General features: G+C 37.7%; 2 protein-coding genes across 5 annotated transcripts; both read left to right on the plus strand.

Annotated features, from left to right (window-relative positions):
- Window positions 1–4751: 4751 nt before the first annotated feature.
- Window positions 4752–11840, plus strand: LOC103980334 (uncharacterized). 4 transcript variants are annotated; one of them, XM_009396705.3, is made up of 4 exons: window positions 4752–4899; window positions 6079–6435; window positions 7033–8170; window positions 8797–11840. In XM_009396705.3, exons 2-4 carry the CDS (start codon window positions 6290–6292, stop codon window positions 11479–11481), a joined length of 3969 nt encoding a protein of 1322 aa, XP_009394980.2. In that variant the 5' UTR covers window positions 4752–4899; window positions 6079–6289; the 3' UTR covers window positions 11482–11840. The 4 variants fall into 4 exon arrangements, with proteins under 4 accessions (XP_009394980.2, XP_009394978.2, XP_018680261.2 ...); XM_009396703.3 differs by having other exon boundaries at window positions 4759–5091; XM_018824716.2 differs by having other exon boundaries at window positions 4760–5091; window positions 6079–6353.
- A 2303-nt stretch (window positions 11841–14143) lies between these two features.
- LOC103980333 (WPP domain-interacting protein 1) lies at window positions 14144–22922 on the plus strand. Its single transcript, XM_009396702.3, has 3 exons — window positions 14144–14260; window positions 14439–15648; window positions 22006–22922. Exons 2-3 carry the CDS (start codon window positions 14469–14471, stop codon window positions 22668–22670), a joined length of 1845 nt encoding a protein of 614 aa, XP_009394977.2. The 5' UTR covers window positions 14144–14260; window positions 14439–14468; the 3' UTR covers window positions 22671–22922.
- Window positions 22923–22973: the final 51 nt, after the last annotated feature.

A 22973-nucleotide genomic window follows, 5' to 3' on the forward strand; every position in this document is an offset into this window, starting at 1 on the left:
CGAGGTTGCATCCTTTGGCATGCCCATCATTCAAATACCGCATAGCTACGACACTTCAATCCTTGCTAATACAATAAAAAGTGAGACTTACAAAATTATCCAAGTCATCCATTTTAAGACTAGTCTAGCAACCAAAGAGCATTATTAATAAGAAAAATAGTAAAAGAACCCCACATTTACTAAGAACTCCTTTAAGCTCGTATAGCTTGCTCGAGTATGTTTTGACTTTGAGTATAAAAAATATATATTATGATATGTCACAACTCCTAATATCATTTCCCGTGAATCTATCTTAAATCAAAAATATTTTTTAATTACCCATAAATCTATACTCAACATCCATAACATAAAATTTGAGGGTACCAAATGCATTCAATTCTTATTTACATATATACTATAAAATTTATACGATCTATAATCATACAACACATCACTTGATAACTCTATAAAACTCATTGCCAAATCAAAATTATTAATAATCACTTTGTAGACTCACAAGATCTAATAAAAATATCATAATCATAAAAACCAATTATTTACCTACACATCAGTATAAAGCCATCACATTTAATATTCTAAACTTTAAAATACGTTATATCTTTTAACCTTTACAACAACACACACTAACTTATAGTTTTATACAACATTACAAATAAAGTGTTGTTTACAATAATATCTTATTAAATCACTAAAAATATATCACCAATAACATAAGCTAACCTGAAAATTTTATACAACAATAATATAATCTACAAAACTCAACAAGTGACTACCATATTTATAACGTATAGAAAGTAAATCATGTGGGATAAGCATCAAGGTGAAAAGCATGCATTCAAGAGTCATACTTATCATTTTATATATGATTCATACTTAGGAGCAAAGAGCAATATATAAGTAAATCATAAAAAGCATGAGATCAAGAGGCATATATGAGATTTCATTTGATTTATTGATATCAAAGCAACGTATAGCAACATAAGAGCGAATCAAAATCATAATGTAATCATGAGCTCAAGAATTATCATACTTGATCTAATGATAGTAATGGAGCAAAGAGCACCATATGCGCATATTAAGAACAAATGCAAGTCATGAGTTCAAGAGGTATATTTGATATTTCATTCAATGTATTCGTATCATAAGAGCAAATAATAACACATAAGTATATTCCAAAAAAACATAAAGGATGAAATGAGATCATGACATAGTACAATACTACTCATTCTTGGGTGGCCACTAGTCTATCATGTTTGGATAAAGTCATTTGATAAAGTCATTTGGGCGACAAGGGCATCACAAAATCTACATATAACTCCTTTTTATTTTTTATTCATATTATCACACAAATACTAGAGTATAATAAGGACATTCTTATTAAGAAGGTAGGATATATCATAAGCACATGTGAAATTACAATAATATACATATGTATATATGAAACAATATCAAGCTAATATGAATATATTAATTATAACAATATCAATTAAAATAAGAATCAGTAAGTAAGAAATAAAAGAGGTTTTATAGTAATAACACGAGACTTATTTGAAAGAAGATTTTAGTTGATAACATATTTCAATTATATGAAAAGGACATAGATGATATAGTGGATCATGACATAACATAATTTCATCCATTTTTGGATGAACATAACATAAGTTTATAGCTAGTTATGACTCCACGAGCACCCATGTTCTCTCTATTTTTATATTTTTTAATTCACTAATTTAACATGAAGACTTTCATAAATCATATCCCTAGCATTATTTCTCTAATATAAAAATTACTAAATAAATTCTCATATTAATTAAAAAATTCATCATACCATAAATAATGGAGACTAATTTAAAGATTTTTTGATCCACTAATCTAACATGAAGACTTTCATAAATCATAACCCTAGCAATATTCCTCTAATATAAAAATTACTAAATAAATTATCATATTAAAATAATTAAAAAAACATCATATAATAAAGTATTAGCATTACTAGGACAAAAAAAAAAAAAAAAAAAGGTGGAATAATGATAATTGTCAAGAATTCAAGAATTAAATGTACCATTTTGATTAATATCAGTACCTTCATTTCATTAGATTAGACAACCATCTATAGTGCAATTAACTCATCTCACCAACCCATGTCACCATCACATCATTTGGCATGCAGCCATTTTATGTTAAAACTAGAGCTTAACATTCTATCTATCAATCATATCGATTCTTGGCTTCGTCGTTAGGCATTTCTACGATCGATGACTCGATCGATGTTCAGTGCTACCAAATTCATGATTTGTCTTTTTGACGATCTATTTGGATACGAAATTGATGGTAGATTTACGAAATGATGAAACTCGTAAAGCATCGTTTCATCATATATATAATTCAAGAAAAAAATCTCTCTCTTTCTAGTGAAATTAGGATTTATTGTCCTGCGACAATTCGGTAATTCTTTTATTAAAGAAAGTGGTAAATAGTTAGTGTTGTTGATTTTAAGACACAGATAAATAGTCACTTTTGTCGACAAAAGACACTAATATCGTTGACTTTTTTGTGCGTTGACTTATTCGGATCAAATTGATTAAAGTTAGCTAGCAGCACGTTTACAATGCTTTTGGTAGAATATACGAAAGACATGATGGTTTTCCAAGCAAGTCATCACCCCATTGGTTCGATCCACGAGAGAGAGAGAGAGAGAGAGAGAGAGGGGCGGCTCAACGAATTCATGCGTGAATCACACATTTCATATTTGGAAGCGATTAATTATACTACAACAACAATGTTTTTAATTATTCATATTTGATAATTTGACTGACTTCATTTTGATTCCATTCCGACACCTTTAAGATGGGACCCAAAGCGTACATCACCAAGCACACGGTTTAATGGAAGGAAGGGACCCACTCTTATTATTTATTATTATATGATTTGGTAATTTAGTAAGTAGTTTATTTTTTGTTAATATTTATAAAATAATGTTTCAGACTCATAATCCTTAATAAATAGATATTATCAATGAATTATCAAACACCTTATCATTTGATAATCTATGAAATGATACTTTAAATAAATAGATCTGATTCATCCCGTGACCAGAAGAGGCAAGAAGAGTTGCATCCTATCCACATCCTCATTGCATTAAAAGAAGAAGAAGAAGAAGAATAATAATAAACAACAATGGTGCTCCGTCGGTCCATCCACCAATTTGTAAGGCTCACATTTAAAGCTTCCATCCATCACCCTTTCGGTACCCAAAATTACACCTCGAAAAAGACCCACTGTTTCGTGCATTAATCTTCGTGCTCTACAAGGAAAATTATTGCATCATTATCTCTATATGTATGTATAATATATATATATATATATACACATATGTTTGGAAGAACACAAAAAGGATCGATTGAGAGTTCCGAGGGGAGTCTCTACTTAAAAAGTAAACGACTCATCCTTCACTATCTCCGGTTATGTGTGGAAGGCGTGAAGTAATACGTACACGTATTTTCTATTCTCGTGGCTCCCCAATAACACACGCGCCATCTTTGATGTGGCCATCGATTTTCTCAATCTCAACGCAATGTGCCAAAGATATAAATGTGATGTGATTGATTTCCTTGCAAGGAAAAGTTAGTACCACTCATGTGCACAGGAACAGTGCGTGCGTGCCCACTTCCCAAAGTACCCTCGTCTCCGACCCTAAATTACAACTTCTATCTTTACTCTTCCTTTGATGTTATTTGTGATTGTGGAGGTTGGAAGATAGGGAGGAACTCAATAAGGAATTATGATTTGAAAAATAAAGGAGTTTGTTAAAAAGGTAGCATCATTTAATTAAATAAAAATACATATATATTTATAACATCAAATGCATTATACAAATTAAAAAGTACCATAAGTATTATCGAGATTCGTGAAACAAATCGATCTTAAATTTTTAATGTAGTCATTAATGTATTAACTTTTAAAATATTTTTTTAAAGAGAAATCTTAGGTTCTTATAATTATTTATAAAAATATTTACCGTATTTTTTATCTAATGAAATTAAACTCTGAAGTAGATCGATATGGTACATCATCCTCAAATCAATATTTTATATGTTATTCTAAACTGAAGTTGATGATGAAAATTTGATACTATTTAAGATTTCATAAAAAAATATAATATTAAAAATAATTAATTATATCGTTCATCCGATTGATTCATTGGTTTGACTAATCAATTGAGAGTGTCGTAAGTCGATGATTACGTAGCAATCAGTCGATAATATATTCATCATCTTTTGTATTTATATAATATTTTAAGATATACCGATGGATCGAGAAATTATACAAGAATATAATTTTTTCTCAAGGTAAAAATAGTTGAAAGTGCATGGTCAGATGAGAACTTCTCAATGCTTTTTGTGTGTGTTAATATTGAGAGGACAAAAGGTACTTTGGAAAACAAAATAACATGTGTACAAACAAACAAACAAACAAACAAGCGAAAAGTAAGCAAAAAAGGTGCCTTTAAAAGGAGTAACTTCTTTTAGAATCTCGTAGTAAGTTAATTAGGGAATTTACCCACAAGTGGAAGTGATGAGGCAGTGGCAACACTAAATAGTTAGTTAGCATCATTACAAGAGAGGAGGGTGTGAATGTGATTTAGTGAAGGGGGCAGGGTCAAGAGTTAGCATCATTACCAGTTCATTCTTGAATAATAATATCAGCGAAAAGCAAAGGAGGAGGAGAAAGAGCGGAGGTAGAAAAGCTTAACAGAGTTGGACAGGAAAAGGACTGCTCTCTGAGAACTCCTCCATTTTCTTTGCCCTTTGCCCCCTTACCCCTTCTCTCTCTCTCTCTCTCGAGTTGCTGTTAATGTACAGGCCTGCTTTTTGGTGGAGAACCTGATGCCATAGATGTGTGAGTGGGTGGTCTTTTCTCATCTTCCATTTCCTACAATCTCTACAACACCCCCCCTGCTTTCTCATCACATCTTCCGCCCCCTTCCTCTCCTTTGCTAGAGCAGGCAACTCTTAGAGTTAGAGTTCTCTTCTCAAGCTACCTTGACTTTTTCACTTCCATTTGGATCCAAAGACTGGGTAACGCCTACAGGTGCTTCTTCTTCTTCTTCCATGTGATTTGTTTGTGTGTGTGTGTGTGTGTATTGTTTTCTTTCTGTCATGGGGTTTTTCTCCCATCTATCTCTTGCATGTGGTTCTTCTGTTTTCATCTTAGAGTCTCTGAAACTTCCTGCTGGGTTGCTCTTCATGGATTTTCCTTGGGATCTTGTTTTGGTCCCTGCATCAGTTTGCATCAGCCACGTCCTTGTTGGATCTTTCATCTGATCAATCGTTCTGCCCCGTCTCACCCCTCTCTCCTTGCCATCCTTGAACCCTTTTGCTTGGATCTTCTTGGGGGCGTGTGTGGGTGGGGTTCCTGGTACCTCTTTAAGAAGAGAAAACTCTAGGAAGAGGGTTTTCTTCAGATTTGCCTGTCCTTTTTGGCCCAGGAGGGTTGAGATGAGCTTCTTCATCATGCTTCCTTTATACTGTGTGTAATTTCGGCTACTTTATTCCCTTGTGTTCCATCCTAGGAATCCATCATGTTAATTCTCATCTCCATGACCTTTCCGTCCTTTCTTCTCTTCTATCTAGTTCGATTAGTGGGTGGCTATGCTTTTGATTCTCCTCGTTGGTTTGGTTCTCAAACCTTGATTAGTGGCTCGTGTTATCATTTCATGTGCAGGGCTTCTGCCAAGGTCTTCTTCTTCCTCCTCGAACTCTTCCTACTAATCTTTCAGTAAACTGGTTTTGGCTTCCTGAAATGTTTTTACGGGTGTGGCTGCTCCTTCGGTCACATAAAATGACAGCTCTCGAAGTTTTCCAACCACATAAATTTTCAAACTTCGAGTGTCTTTTGTTTCCAAGGAGACTGATCTCATCTTCTTGGCTTAGACCCACACGAATCCAGTATCAAGTATACATGAAATAATGTTTTAGAAGCCTCCACCTTGCAAAAAGTGTGCTATTTCTTCTCTGGTAGCTGCCTTCACTTTTGCCTAAGTTTAGTTTTTCTTTCTTGCTTTGTGCAATCTTGCAGGCATCAAGTCAGGTGAAGAGAGGGAGAAGGGTGGTGGTGTTTGTCCTTTGCTGGATCTTACTGCTCTCCTTCTTTTGAGGGGTTTTTAGGGAGCTCAAGTCCTTTGTTATGCTGGAGGCTAAGGATAAGAGAAGGCACAGTAGCAGTAGTGCTCTTGGGCTGCTACTCCTGTTGGAAGATTTAGGAGGAAAACTGGACAACGCTTCCTCAGATGTTATCCACTAAAATCACACCACACCCTTCATGTTCCTCCAAGCTTCCAGCACCGGGAACAGGTGAGTGTGCTTCTGAAAAGCTTCCCTTTCAAGAGAGAAATCCCATCCTCGAAGAGACACCAACTCCTAATTTCTCTATAAGGTAACAGTTTCCCAAAACCATGCCTTGTGTTGTTATTATACTGCTTTCAAGAAATGGTTTTGCTTATATCAATCAGATTGGTGGGTTGACTTCTGTAGGACCTTTTGCTTAAGATTTTCCTTCTTCACTTACAAATCTGTAGAATATGGGCCAACCTTTGATGGATCCTTATGTTGATATTCTTCTGAGACCCTCTAAGTTTCTAAAACAAAGAAAGGCTTAATTGTACTTTTTTGGAATTTTTATGTTTTTTATCTATTTTTATACGATTTTACTTATGTGAGTTTAATCATTCATATCACCTGTTAAAATAAGTTGTCCTTTTTGTCAATGGTGACAGATCTCGAGGGTCATGGCTTTGTGGAATATTTGTCTAGTTCTTGATTTGTGGTATCAATTTGTATCTAGTTTTGGTTATTAATAAGTGTACAATTTGAACTTGTTCTTGGTAGAATTTTGTCATGAAAAGCTGACCTCCTCGATTGCATATACTGGAAGTAGGGAGCTGCATTTGAGGATCTTACGTCCATAGAATTTATGCCTCGGTAACAAATATAGTGGATGTTCATTCTGATGGATCTTTTTCTTGGATTTCAGAGATTATGCTTTTGCAACAAGGAGCAAAGGCCTCGAGTCAAGTTGGCCATTTACGCCACATTTCTTGCAGCTATTCCTGAAGCACGGTGTGAAAGATCTTTTGCCACCTTTCGAAACTCCAAGTTTGGTGAGAGTCCAGTGTAGCAGAAAGGGATCAGAATCTGTACAACCTGTTATATGCTCAGAAATTGAACAGATCCTAACGCATGCTGAGCCTCCAGTGGAGGCTGCTATTGTCAGACAACAATCGTGTTCATCATTAGAGAAACCATCTCCTGATAGGAAGGCGTTAAGTTGTCAGAGAATCTGTAAAGATGAACTGGCTCATTGTGATGCCGAAACTGGCTGGATAAGAAACCATGAGCAAGTCAAAAGAACTTCCAGTGAAATTGGTGGACCTTCCTCCTCATTATCTAAAGCACCTTCAGAAATAGATGTTTTTGAACCTACTAAAAGCCTTCAAAGCTCACATGAATCATTAGAAAAGAAGTGCAGGTTGATAGTCAAATTAGGTGTCATATCTAGGAGCTGTCAGGCAGAGGACGTAATATCTAACTCTAGCACAGTTTCAGATCATATGGCTTCAAAGGTTTGTCCAGTTTGTAAAACATTTTCTTCCACTTCAAACACAACTTTGAATGCTCATATAGATCAGTGCCTCTCAATGGTGTCCAACAACAACTGGGTTTCAAACAAACTCTTAAAACCAAAAGTGAAACCGAGAAAGAAGAGACTGATGGTGGATATTTATGCTACTGCTCCTCACTGCACTCTTGAAGATCTTGATAGGAGGAATGGCACAAACTGGGCCATCGAATTGGCATTTACCACAGCAGCAACTGTTGGAGTTGATATGGAAGCAAAGAAACCAAAGTTACCAACAGATTCTAGAGACGACGTAAATGAAGGAGCAGTATATGTTGATTCAAATGGCATAAAACTCAGAATTTTATCCAAGCTCAATGATACACCAGAGTTGAAGGAAGAACGGAAGTTTTCGAAGCATGCAGAAGTAATTGAGACAACCAAAAAAAATTTCATCAGAAAGAAGAAGCACTTGATGACAAAGTACTCGAAGAAGATGAAAGTGAAGGCACAGAGAAAGAAACTGAGCTCATATTTGCTGTTGAAAGCACAGGTACTTCATTTTTCATCAAGAAATCTATGGCTACATATGCGTACTTGTACCCACAACCTTTGTTACCTGAGATCATCTAAACACAAAATATGGAAATTTCAATGATTCAGTAAGTTCATGCTCTTTTGGAACCAGGTTTTTGGTATTTTCAATAATATGCTAATGAGAATAAAGCCACTAGCATCATTTTTTTGTAGTTACCTTGCCACATGTTTAAATTCTATATGTACTTCAGATATCTGAAACAACCTTGTAGTGAATTCTAAAGAAAGATTCAGACTACTACTTCTATGATCTAATCAGCAATTCTTTTGATTCCTTTCCTCAATTTCTTTGATGTTGGAAGTTCGAATTTGTGACTATTTCTATCCTTGTGTTTCTGTTGCTCAGGTTTTCTCAGTTATGATCTTTGGCTTGTAGTAAGTCTTTAAGTTTGTTAAACTTGATGCTTTCTAGCCTTTACTTTATGTGTCCAACTTCACAACTTCCTCCCCAACTTTGTCTATTTCATTGCTGAATTTTGATTGCTGAATTTTGCATGCCAACTTATTTTAAATTAGTTTAATTCTCACTAGCATCGATCATTTTGGAATTTGATAGCATGACTCATATATTTGCTAAACCAGATGAAAACTGCACATGAAGGAGATTGTCCTATGGATACTTGTTATGAGAATGAAGAATCAATAAACCCAGAAAACTTCCCCAAGGGCAGTGGATCTGCTTCTTCAAGGCAGTGGATGTGTTCTAGACAATCCGATATCCTGAAAAAGCCTCTCAGAAAGAATGTTCATTGTGTGTCAGATAATAATGTCACCAGAAGCAGGCTTGCCAAGAGTAGCCATCTGGATCCTGGTAAGTCTTCTGTTGCTATAAGTGATCAATTGAAGTTTTCTAGGTTATCTGAAGACTTTGTCAGCTCTCCAAAGATGATCCCCTCCATGGTCAATGGCTTTGAAAACTCTGAAAAGCTTCCTATCTCCAGTTGCAAATGGTCATCAAAAAGTACTGTGAAACATGGTCTCCTATTGAGAATATTAAAATCATCTGGGAGTTCTGTGACTCCTAGGATCAAAACAAAGGAGATTGACCTGGATATCCAGCAGGAATCTGATAAGCTTTCTCAGAGGACAAAACTTTCTTCCAAGATCTCTCATTCCTCAATAGAGGACCAAATCAATTTAACTTGGCAACAGGATGACTCAGTTAAAAGACCATCCATCAACTTGGAAGCAGGGAAAGGTGATCTAAGTGAGAAATCCTTTTCCTTTAAAACTTTCCGTAAGCATAGATCCATTTCCAAGAGTGGAGTAGAATTTCGGACAGCTATCCGCAGAGGACTGCATGGACCTGGTGTTGATATTTCAAGAACAAGTAATTCACTAGGATCCCATAAATTTGGTTGCTCGAAGAAGAATGTTGCAATATTTGCAGCAGGAGAGATGATGAATCATGCATCTCCAAACATGAACGATGTCCTAAGACCTGAGAAAAGAGATGACAGAAACATAATGGAAAAGCAGAAACACAGTGCTTTGAAGAGGTTGCGCCTTGAAACTGAAAACCACGATCCTGATTCTGAAAACTTGAACATGCAACTAGAGGTCTTTGGCTCTGGAAATTGTGCCAGTAAATCTTCAATGGAAATGGCTACTGCCAATCCTTCCCATAATGGTATTGTGAGTTCAGAAAACCTGCAAGCAACATTTGGTGCCAGATCAGAGCTTTCGCCATCGGCTGAACAAGTTCAACCTATATCTAAAAGCAAGGCCCACAAAGAACAATTAGTGGAAGGATCCGAGAAGCAAGAGGTGAACTGTGGTAGCTTGCCCAGCGAAGATATTGATGGCCTTAATAGCCAAATAACAGATGAAATGGCAGTCAGAGGGGAAAAAGGCTCTTGTGTTATCGAGCTCACAGAGTGTACGGCTGATACCATGTCCAACCAAGAGTCTAGTGGCTGCTTGACTAGTCATGAGGATGTGGGGCCTCAAATGCCCCAAAAGGGGACATCAATAACCTCAGTTATAACAACTACAAATGATGCTACAAATTTGGCTAGTGAAGACGAACCATGTGGATCACCTGTGTCAACTGCCTCAACTCTCTCCCTCCCCTCTTCAGAGGACTCCAAATACACAGATTCAGAGGCTGAACCATTAGCAATTGCTATTAATTCTCAAGACAAGTCGGATTTGATAGTACCAATTACTGAAGACACAGTAGCAGCTGCAGAAAGAAATGCTGTGGGCAGAGATCACGAAGTGAAGGAAAATCTGCCAGCAAAAGAGCCTAACCACTCACTGGAGAATAAGTTATTCTGTTGCTCATGTAGGGAGAGCCTCTCAAGAGAGTCTCAATTATTAAGATCAAATGCTGCCCACAGGACAACCAAGGGAAAGCAGCTGTCCAACTTGTTTGCCAGGCCAATAGTCTCTTCTTCTTTTAGTTCGTACAAGAATCAGAGAACTAATACTATGGCCAGCTCCAGCTTGCAACCAGATAGGCAACCTACTTTCGTTAAGCGTTCATCAGATTCTTCAGCCATGGTTCCAACTTCCAGTGTTGCTACCCCATCATCTCAGCCACATAACCAGTCAATTTCCAGTCCGATCCTTAGGTTGATGGGTAAGAATTTGATGGTGGTGAAAGATGAAGAGCTTGTGCAACCCCAAAGTAGAGTTTTGGATTACCCATCACATGTAAATTTCCTGTCTCCTCCTGGATTTGGCTCAACCAACAGCCTTCTGAAGCAGGAGAATTTTCGACACCATCACCACATCTTCGGCGGTTCTCCTGTCCTTGACTCGGCTGTCTCAATGGATGAGCACAAATTTCCCATATGCCTGCCTAGCACACCGATGGCTGGTTATTCAGTCACTCCCCAGCATGCTTTTTTTGTGCCAAGGCCTGATCAGCAGATTCAGCAAAAGAATGCATATAAGAGGGCCAAATCCTCTCCATCTCCTTATATGATGAATGAACTGATTGTGATCAGCGACTTTCCCGAGACTGATAAGGAACCAACTTTAAGCAGTCCGACAAGCACTTTGCCTTTTGCTGCCTCAGGTTTGAATCCTTCGTCTCAGAGACCATTTACCTGCTTTTCTTCACAGAACCACATAAGGGACATTCCTGGTGGCCTGAGACCATTGTTACCAAACCCATTCACTGGGGTCAATACTAGTTTGATGAGAAGAGGAAGCACTTCAGAAGGACGTGGTCCTCTACTGCCTAGCCGCTTTGTGTTCCACTCTCCTGCGGCTGCTCGCACGCACCCATCATTGTATTACTCGCAGACCCTTCGCTGATCCTCCCTGTACAAAGTGCTCGTAGAACAAATCTCTTCTCGGGTTTCTCTTGCAGCGATGTAGCCACCAAAACTTGTTGTTTTACAGTTGGGTTACCTTGGTTAGACTTTTCAATGTACAGGCCTTTTAAACAGTCATGAAGCATCCACCTGAAGAAAAAGACCGAAATTAACTAGAATCTTAGTACTCTTGAAATTTTGAAGTGTTGTGTATCAAAATATGGATGTTTCGAAGGCCTTGTTGGCTGCAACAGAGATCTTTTCTCTCTTCCAAGTGCATGTAGAACTCTGAATAATCCATGCATTTGAATCTTCCCATCAACTATGGCAATAAATCTTTTTTAGAATTGTCTTTGGTCATTGCCTCTAATTTTACTTGATGCTGATAATGAAAGTTGAATTAAACATTTTATGGGTTCCGCAGGTTGATTTGTTTATCGTCTCAAAATGGCTTTGGATATAATTAAACCTTGTAGGAATTTTGTGAATAATTTCTTGTTCCATTTCCCCCGATTAGCAAATCTTACTTGTTTTCTACGGCTTAATTGCTTGTTGATTCGTGCATTGTCGGTTCAACTAGAAGTTGATGCAACCGAAACCACCTATACGAGCATCAATAGATCCTTATTCCTTCATTCTTTACACATTAATGCATGATTCTTCAAGCCAGTGATCCATTGCGTGTGCTTATGAATCCAAAGATGATTCCGAGAAATCTGACAGTCAGGAGGACAACACGAGAGCAGCTCATGAAAGCTTCCATAGATTCCACTGCCTGCCACATGAAATATAGCCGTTGGACAAGCAAGATCAAGTCTTTTTGCATGAACAGGAACAGAGGGCACGAGAGAGAGAGAAATGAAAACAGTAGCCAAGAGAAGTAAAAATTCCTACTTCGTTTGGTGGCAAACTGACACCATGAAGGCCCTTTTATGCTGCTGATGCTGAATTAGCGTTGTAACACCGTACGAGACACGTAAAAGCTGTCAGCCATTGGCTGGCAATTTGAAACGGGCATACGGCCATCGCCTCTTCTTTCTTCTGCTTCGCCTTGCTGCTGGCAGTGTATTCTAGCAATTAACGTGGTGGAGTTTGGCGTTATCATGGGGAGGCGTGGGCCTCGATGTGTGTGCAATGCATGGAGAATGAGAGACAGGCTCATCAATAGAGTGGCGGGAGCCACATCGCGCGGTCCAAGGAATTCCCACCACGTAGGAACAGGTGACACGCGGCCGTACCTGTGCTTCCCACGCCTCGCCCCGGCTCGTCGTCTTCCCCGCCCTATTTGAATTCTCTAATCACACACACAATAGGAGAAGAGAAAGAAGATAAAGGAAGTAATCATCATCGTTACCTCATGTTTTCGATGAGCTCTTCGATGGACACCATTCAAAGAAGTTTCCTGGTTTCCCAGACCAGGAAGCTTTTTCCGTGAAAAGTGTCTTAGACTACGGAACGTTGCTTGCTGATTGCCGAAAAAGTACAGATCAATCTTTCCATTACCATTGAGTGGTGGCAAAGCATACCACGGAGAGGGATTAAGGAGATCATGACCTCCTCGGAACAAGAGCTACACTCACTGGAACTTGAGATTGGTGAAGCCATTGTTGTGCACAGGGTCAACCAATCGATTGATCCGAGAGGTTATGGTATGGCCCAACTCCAGTGACCATGCCCTGAACAAGGTATCCCAGCATGGTACTTCATGAACTTGTCATCCTTGACAAGGCCAAGTTAAGGGTTAAAGAAACCCAACTAGTTTGCGTGGTGGTTGTAATACAATGCTTTTAATTGCTACGAGATGTGGATGCAGCTTAAACTTCGAGTGGAGAGTGGTGTTGGTTTAACTTCCATCCAAGTAAGAGAGAGAGAGAGAGAGAGAGAGAGAGCTGTCTGTCTGCTACTTGTGAAAGTATTAGAAGAGCAAATTTCCCATATACCGAGTCTTTAAAAGCTATTTTCCATATTTGAGTTCACTTGCTTCGTAATACTACAAGCAAATGTTCCACGCACGCCAAGACATTACAACCACTACTACTTTGCTATTTCGCACTACCCCTAACAGGGGGTGCTAACTACAAATGGAGCCTTTCTTGAAGTCCAATATATCGGTAGAGAGCAGACTGTATATATTCAAATAGAAGACATCCAACGAAGAGATGAGATGAAAGATATTTTTGATTGATTAAGTTGAAATATCAGGTAATTTCCTGCAGTAGTTACCCCTCACAGAAAAAGTCTCAAGTCATTTAACCTGACATTTGTAGTTATAGTTTTAAGGACAAAAATTGAATTATGCATTCGCTATGGCTCATAATATCTCATCCGACTACGTGAAGTCAACCTGAAACTGCAAGTTAAAATAGTTTTCGTTGTTTAGACTTTGCATTGCCACGTGAAATTATTTCGCAGACGGGGCGGGGCCTGCCACTTTTGCCGATGGAATGCCTCGTGAAATCCTCTGCGTGGGTGGGAGCACCAAACAGGAAGATCCAAGCGGTACGCGGACGTCGACCAATGGAAAGAGGCGTTGTATTGGTGGTTACGGCACGACAGGTGTTCCGCGCCTGGTGCCTTCTGCGAAGCACGGCCACGTGTGTGGGCCCAGTTATCTATCTGTCCACCGACATCCTCCCACGTAATAAATCCGTATAAGAAAATAACATCACCCTCTTCCGTTCCTCCCTTACCGTCTTTGGAGTTCACAGATTCGGGGGGCATCCTTTTGCCCCCTTCGGAGCCCCTTGTGTTCGATTTCCGACCAAGGAACCGCGCTAGAGGTTTGTTTTTTCTTCGAAATCCGAGATTTTCCCTGGTCGAAGTTTCAGTTGGATTTCGATTGAATCGCTCGTTCTCTTCGTTTCGTTTCCCTTGAAAGGAAATCGCGATCTTTGTCGAAGTTTCCGGCGGTTTGTTGTAATTCTCCCTAATACTTGGTCATCATCCGTGTAACTGTAGGTGATCTAGGGTTTTGCAGTAGCTTTGGGAATGAATTCGGAGGAGAGCTCCAAATCGAGGTTGGAAGAGCTGGGAGGGGAAAACAGAAGTGAAACCACTGTAAAGATGGCTCCTTTGAGTGAAATTAACGCGGAGTTTGGCGGTGAACTGGGCGGTGAAGAGCCTTCTGGGATCGATTCTCCGATTGGGACAGGAGGTGCAGATCAAATTTGGGAGGAGAAGGGTAATGTTTCTCCTGGCGAAGCAGTGGTTTCCTCTCCTGGGGCTGTGAAGGTTAATAGGGATCCCGTTGGAGGAGAGTTTTTGGCCGAGTCACCTTCCAATTCGATTGGATCTCCTTCGAGTGCAGCGGCGGAGGTGGTGGCATCGAAGTTGGCACCTTCAAAAGGTTTTGGATTGAAGAAGTGGAGGAGAATTAGGAGAGATTTGAATAAAGATATAACAGGCTGTGCTGATACAGCTCAGATTCTGAAGCGCAGACTTTCACTTGCGGAGCCATCAAAAGCTCATGAAGACAACAAGCACAAGAGTGATGGCGAGGACGAGGTTGAGGGTGAAGGTTCAGTTGCTTCATCGGTGTCCATGAACATTGGAGGGCCTCCCTTTGTAGTTGCCCCCACTACATTAGATCCAGAGCTTGGTTTATTAGTCACTGCTACTGGTTTCAATATCGGCATAGAATCTGAGAGCAGTGATGATCATGGTAGTAAGTCATCGACAGCTGCGAGTGCTCTAAGGCTGCGGCATGAAACGGTTGGTTTTGGGAGGGACAGAAGTAGGGCACGAAATGTTATTGGAAGAGTACCAGGGCATGTTGTACAACAAAGAGGTCAGCGGGCAAAAGGAGTTAGAGCCGATGTTAAGAAAATTACAGAAAACCAAGTTAAGATCGAGATGGAGAACTCCTATTCTGACTTGCAGAGTTCAAATGTGGCTGTTTTTTGTACGAATAGCATGGCTAGTAATGGGAAGCAGAGTGAGAAATCTGTGAACTATTGCGGTGAACAGAGTGATGATGCTCAGCCAAGTGTAGAAGTCAGATCAGGTTTCTTCAAAGAGAATGGGGGCATTGGAGACGTACTGAGGGATGATTTGGATGGCGAGTATTCAGGGGGTGAAAATAAGTCTAAAAGTCAGCCACTGTCGGATCTTGATCCCTTTCTAGAGTCAATTGATTCTCTCCAAGCAATAAAAGAAGCACTAGAAAATGGTACACATTTTTCATCTCATTTTCATTTTCCCATAACAAGATCTGTGCAGTTCCTTTTTCTTTTCACCTTCGTTCTAATGCGTTAAGTGTAATTTTTTAGGTTTTAACATTTAATGTTCTAGAAAAGGTGTGTAGTCTTTGTTCGATCAAAACGATTGGCTTAGCCTTGTTATAAAGATATAGAGCTTGTTTTGTTATCATCATCTTATTATTGTACTATATTAGTTTTTTGTTTAATCAACAAACTTGGGTTAGCCAAATTAAAAAGATAGAGAGCTTTTTTTTTCCATCCTCTTTTTGCACTTAGCAGCTGGAGCCATAAATTGACAATTGGCAAAAACTTGAGAAAAAAGGCAGCAGGATTAGTTCTATTGGTGGTTTTCAAATGTTGTGCTTATCTATAATGACTAGGATGTCATCGTGGGCATTACTAGAGAAAATAGAGCCAAGAACATCTAGGTACTTGTATCACTTGTTGATAAACTAGGGGAAATTGATTAAGGTGATTTGAAAATGTCCATATGATCTGTAGATGCAGCAACAATGGAAATTCCGATTGCTACTGTCAGGTGATTAGATGACCAAATAAGACTTTGCAGGAATGAACAAGAAAAAAATTTGATATCCCTGAATGACGTATGGTAATGCGCTTATGGAAGGATAGGATCCATGTTTTATCTTGGATGATTACAGTATTTTTTGTCTAGTAACAAATTTGCTTCCAGTCACATAACTTGTTAAATATTTGGACAATAAAGTCAATTGTTACGAAAAAAAATTGTAAGAGTACACTGTTCTTTTCTTTGTTTCTCCATTTTGCTTCATTTTGATTCTTGGCACATGTTATTTCAATTAATCACTATTACCAAAATTTCCTTCCTTGTTACTTACCAAAAAAAGAAATTCATTACGATGTTATGTACAAAAAGTTCCAAAAGCTGTTTTTTCTCGGCAGACTATTAAGATTCATGTCTATGCTTTCTTCATTTTTCTATATTGTTCTGATCAAATATTTAACACAAAAATAATTACCTGCAATGTTTGCCAAGGTCTTGGGGGGCCTCAATAATTACTCAGTGCTTCCTCTATCTCTTTCTGTTCGCTCTTTTATTTGTGAAGTTCTGCAATTAAATGACTGGTTTGTGATGGTAAAGCTTTTTGTTGGTGCTAACGGATCAATAAGCTCCATTCTTAGGTTAAACTTTCTGTTGGTGCTGCTGGGTGAATCACTCAGCTAACTGATCATAGCTAAGCTCCGTCATTAGGTTAACTCTATTTCCTACTTTCCTCTTTTTCTTGTAAGAAATGCTTCTTAGGTACCTCTACATGCAGATATGGAACACTGTGATTGATATTTATTTTAGTTGGATCATCCATTTTCACATTAATTAAAAAAATTATTGAGTGAGTTCCCTTGAGATTCATGTAAGATATGTTAGACTTATGGAAGCACAGAGGAATTATGACCGGTAGGTATTGGAGGATATTGACTGTCATGTACTGTAATGAAGTTTAAGTAGGATTACAAATAGTAATGAGTTAAAAAAATTATAACCTAACAGCATAACATGTCCAACATGTTTATGTATACTTGTCCATTCTCATTCATGCTCATTAAACCTTTTACGATTGCCTTGCAGGCCAGCTTTTGTCTATTTTAACCTATGTTGTGAAACTCTGAAGGATAGGGAAACCTTGAAGGCAACTCCTTTTGGCATATAAACATTCTCTTAAGTTCCTCATATTCCTCTGTTGATAACTTTATAGTAACATGTCAGAAAGAATCAGAATTCATCTGTCAGGCACAAAAAGTGTATATCAATATAAACTGACTATTTTGAAGGTTAAAACTTTTGGGACAGTCACTTGATGGGATCAAAATTCAGAACTCCCTAGGGACTTCAGTTAATAACAGTGAGAACATAGGTGACACAATCTATATCTTACTCTGAATCTATATTCATTGCTGTGACGAATATGACCACCCTAAATTTCCCCCTTGTTTATATTTCATTCAAAAAACACCATTCAACATAGGCTAAACATCATTCATCGGTGTCATTGTAGATCCATCGTATTCTAATCCGGAGATGTGCATAATGATGTGACATATATCCCCTGTATACTCAATACAACCATGGTGATTTTGAAGTCATGTTTTATCAAATGATATGTTAGGTCCTACAGTGCCATCTATAGTTTGGATTTAGATATGGTATACACTTCTTCTAATTCCTAATGAGTACTGTTGGTGTTTACAAATTTTCCAGGTTTATGCATTTTCTTAGTGTTGTTTGAAAATCATATTCTTATGACATTTTTAGATAAATTGCTATTAAAATTTCTGTTAGTATCATTGAATTTCATCATGTGTATATCTGATGGAGAACCATTTAGCTTTATAGAGGATTTCAGAAAAGTTTATTCTAGACAAAGAAATCAGCAAAAAGTCATCAATTATTTGGCCTAGAAACTCTAAAAGTTGTGTGAAAAATGAGGGATTATTTTCATCTTTTGAGGTGCTTACCTTGGGATTCTACTTTTGTATTAAATACACTTTTTTCATCTTATTTGTAATAAGTTATTTTAAAATTGTTTAGATCTCTTAGAAGTCACATTTTGGGTTTCTAAAAGGTATAACTAACCTTTTGACCTTGGGTTAGTTATTTGTAATAACTAACCTTTTGACCTTAAGGATGAATTCCAATAACCTACTAGAAACCCACAAACTTGAGTAATGGATCAACAAGTTCGATTTTGCTGACAATTTGATGGTAGGTTTGACTTAATATGTTTGTTGACTGATTAGATAGTATTGAGGACTACATTGAGTGGTACAAAATGATTGATATTAAATACGTGCGATTTGCAAAAAAAAAAAGAACTAGTAGGACCTAATAGAAAGTATTGGCAACATATCCAATGCAGTCTTGGACACTGTCAAGAGCCTTCTGTCACCCAATGGGAAGCCATGAAACAAAAACTTGACGAAAAATATTTGGCAACCTACTTAAAGGCCAAATGATTGAACAGTTGAACCTCAAACTATTGAATTCTAGTAAGGCTAAGTATTTGGCCTGATTTAAGGAGCGTTTACTTAAGTATAAAATTAAAGAGGACCAAATTATCACTGTTCGAAGGTTTGGTAATAGGTTAATATTTGACATTCAATGAGAAGCCTCCCTTAGTTTCCCCGACACCATAGAACTTTTATTAAGGTTTGACATCCATGGAAGCTTCCTAACGAGCCCATGAGATTGATAAGTCCCTCAAAATCTATCCAACTCCTTGAGCATCTTCTCAATCTTTCAATAATAACTATTTCCCAATATATCCAAGTAGTGGCTCTATCAAGCCAAAAGTATCCATTGCTAGCAACACTCCAGCCCAACCATGAATTGTCCTACTCGTTTGGTCATTGATTCTCAAATTATTTCATCTTCAATCCAATGTAATTGCTGTAACAATAGAGGGCATATTGCCTCACGTTATTCACAACGTACCCTTACCTTAAAAAAAGAAATAGAGGATCAAATCGAGGAAATATACTAAGTAGTTCAACCCGAAGCCTACTCAAGTGATACAAATGAACTAGAAATTGAATATGCCATGACAACATTGTCCGCATCATTCTCTCTCCTTCTAGTGATTCTAATATATTCTATACTTTTATACAAATCGAGGAGAGAACTTACAAGTTGATTATAGATGGACGTAGCACTATGAATGTAGTCTTAAAATCTACTATCAAGAGACTAAACCTTAAAGTAGAGTCGCATACGATACCATTCAAAGTAGCTTGGGTTGACAAACCACTTGTGACCGAGAGATTGTCTTGTGCGATTACTAGGATGAGATTTGTGATGTTCTACCAATGGATGTTACTCACATTTTTGTAGGTCAACCTTGACTATATGACCTCGATGTTACCGATCATGGGAGAGAAAACACCCATGCCTTTTACTATTAAGGTAAAAACATCATCTTGCGACCAATGAAATCATCATAAAAGGACCATTAAGGAACTCTCAAATCCCTTCCACATGCCCCAACCACCAAAGGACTCTAATTACTGGACTGTAAGTCTTTTGAAGTAAAAGGCTTAAACAACAAATTTTATGCGGTCATCATTGCTAAAGAATTTCCTAGTCCTTGCATTGCTTATGACCTAACTCCTAAAGTTAAATCCTTATTAAATGAATTTTCAGATGTCATACCTTTGGAATTACCTAGTGAACAACTAGGAACAACCACTCATATGGGAAATCCAACATGTAATTGACGGATCTCTCTCACTTACCTCTCACTTAACTATCATGCCTCAAATGAAGCCTACTTATTCACTCAACATATCCATGATTTGCATACTGAGATTCGACATAAAATTGCCCTAAGTAATGAAAGTTATAAATTTGCTACTAAGCACATTGTAAGAGTCAAGAGTTTTAAATTGAATTATGTCTTGGTTCGCATTTGGCTTGAGAGATTCCCCAAAACCTCATTCAAAAAATTAAGTGTTCAAGCTATTGATCCTTTTCCTATTATCAAAAAATTGAGATATAATGCATATATGCTCGATTTGTCTGTCAACTTAAATATTAATTCAGTTTTCAATATGAAAAATTTAACTCCATATTATGGTACTTTTGAGCCTCCTCTTTCTACCCATGTTCCTGCATGTGACAATCCTCTCAAAGCATCGACTCTTCCACAACACAAGGATGGTGTAGAGACTATTCTTGGTGACCGTCTTGTTTTGTCTGCTACTAGTGTCACCGATACTTTCTTGTCAAGTTGCGTGATTGTCCAACTTCCGATGTCACTTGGATTACTTTGAGGGAACTTCATGACTTTGCACCAGACTTATTGGACCACTACCTTCCAAATCACTCTACGGGGTCAAGTGTTTTTTCACATGAAGATTCATTTATCTTTATAAGGGATTTCAAAAGAGTTTATTCTAGGGAAATAAATCAGCAAAATGTCATTAATTATTTGACCTAGAAACTCCAAGAGTTGTGTGAAAAATTGAAGCGTCATTTAGTCTTTCTAGGTGCTAACCTTGGGACTCTACTTTTGTATCAAGTGCACCCTTTTTCTTCTCAGTTGTAATAAGTTGTTTTAAAGTTGTTTAGGTGTCATAGAAGTCACATTTTAGGTTTTTAAAAGGTATACAAGTTCTCTAGGAGGGAGGGTACTCTTGGAAATCATTACCTCAATTGATTGTACTAAGGTTCCTAAACCCCTATAAATAGTGGAGTTTGTCAATAGATAAGACACTTCAGATTTAAATGAAAAAGAATTGCATCTTCTCTTTTCTAGCCTCTTTCTCTCCTCTATAATCTCTAATCTCACTCCTCTTTCTCTCCTCTCTAATCTCTAATTTTACTCCTCTCTTGCTATCTCTCTATTTCTCTACCCTGTTCTACATCAATATCTAGTTCTTTTTGGGTTCAATATAAGCAATTGCATCAATAATTTTGCAATCTGACCTTTTCAATGTTTTTTTATTATGTGCAATTTCAAATTGAACATCTACGAGTGATCTGCAGTTGCACCCATGGTAGTGTAGAATGTGATTCTAGTTGCTCATGTTGTTATGACTTATGCCTGAATTTGATGTGCTAATCGTTTTTGGTTTGCCCAGATTGCATCTTGATGTTGATATGACAGGGTTTATCAGAGAGCTAAGCTTGTCATTTAAATTCAAGCATATTATCCATCCACAGCTATATATTATTACATTGGAGTTTGGAGAATATGATGATACATCAACTCATTTGCTTGGATTTTCATATTGGTGAAATGTACACATGGGCCATTATGAATTAGAACTTTTTTAAGCTTGACATCACCTAAATGTTCTGGATTCTGATATTTTTTTGTAGTTCCCTCTCTATAGTTAGATGTAGTTGATTTAGAAGAAATATTCAATAAGCTGCACAGCACCAGCTTAGCGATCACTAGCTGCATTTAATTAATAAAGCAGTAAACTTATTGCAGTTATGACAATGTCATCTTGGTTGTCATTTTAAAGTGACTTATGAATAATATCTAACAGCATGTTTGTTTGACCATTTTCAATTGCATTATGAACTAGAGCTTAAGAACTGATAACACTTAATTTGGATGAACTACTCTAGGCAATATGTGTCGTTCTAATTCATAAAGTGTTGACCTTGAGCTTAATGGTTTTGGATGATTAAGAGTAGCCATGTCATGAGAAAACCTTAATTTTCAAGTATAGTCTATTATTTCTACCTGTCAACATGTGGTCAAGATGGTTTCTGGATTGGTTTTTTTTTTTCCAGAAATTGTGATGTAAATAAAAAAATAATTTTTTATGGAATATTGCAGAGATTCAAAATTTTTGGGAAATTGGGAAAGACGTGTTACCTGATGATTATGGTGGCCAATATGAAGAAACAGAAGGCAGTAGTTCCCCAGCTGTTGAAGTGAATTTGGTTGAACAGAATGAAAAGATAGAGCATCTAGAGTGCAGGTTGGGAGAAGCTTTAGCGGTTGTCAGGGCCAAGGAAACAAAGATACTTGAGCTTGAAGCAGTCCTCAACAGGACAGAGCGGCCAAACAAGGAATCAGATAGCACCGACCTGTTGTTCTTTCAAGAGAAATGCAGGGACATGGAGACGGAGCTTGAGAACCTGCTTGAGAAGAAGATAGAGGTAGAAATCAAATACACAATCCTGGCGAGAACTACGCAAATTTGGAGAGTTCTAGAAGAAGATCACATTGCGCTTTTAGAGGAGCAGAAATCTCCATCCGGGGATCAGCTGAAGATGATGTGTGAAGTGGAGAATGCTGAAAATAAGACTGTCGTGTCGAGGGGAGGAGCTGAGGAACTAGAGAAGGATCTGTTAGCGGCCGAAGAGGTTTTGAAGCTCCAGAGGATAGCGTACAAGTACTCTCTCTGTTTTTGTGTCCAGATCATACTATTGTGTATTGCTTTTGGGTTGTTTCTCATGCAGTTATTTCCGTCATCGAGTGGGGTTGCACCCACGTAATCACAACCCGTTCTACTTTTAATGTGTCACATAAGATATTTCTGTGCACTATGCTCTTAGGCAAATACGAACGTGCCTTTTGTTTCACAAATCCTTTTGAACCCTTGGAGTTAGTATCTTTGCTTAGGGAAGTGGTCATATATTTGTTTAACAAGTTCTTGATTCTGTCAGTACATATTTTCACTGTATTTGCTTGACTAACTGGTCTAGCTTATGTATGATATTCTGGTGAGAGAAACTTGGATGTGTTCATTTTTTTTTGGCTGGAAAAGTTAAAAGCATTTGCTTAACTGCATTGTCATT

The sequence above is a fragment of the Musa acuminata genome, chromosome BXJ2-4 (genome assembly GCF_036884655.1).
Source record: "Musa acuminata AAA Group cultivar baxijiao chromosome BXJ2-4, Cavendish_Baxijiao_AAA, whole genome shotgun sequence".
NCBI lineage: Eukaryota > Viridiplantae > Streptophyta > Magnoliopsida > Zingiberales > Musaceae > Musa > Musa acuminata.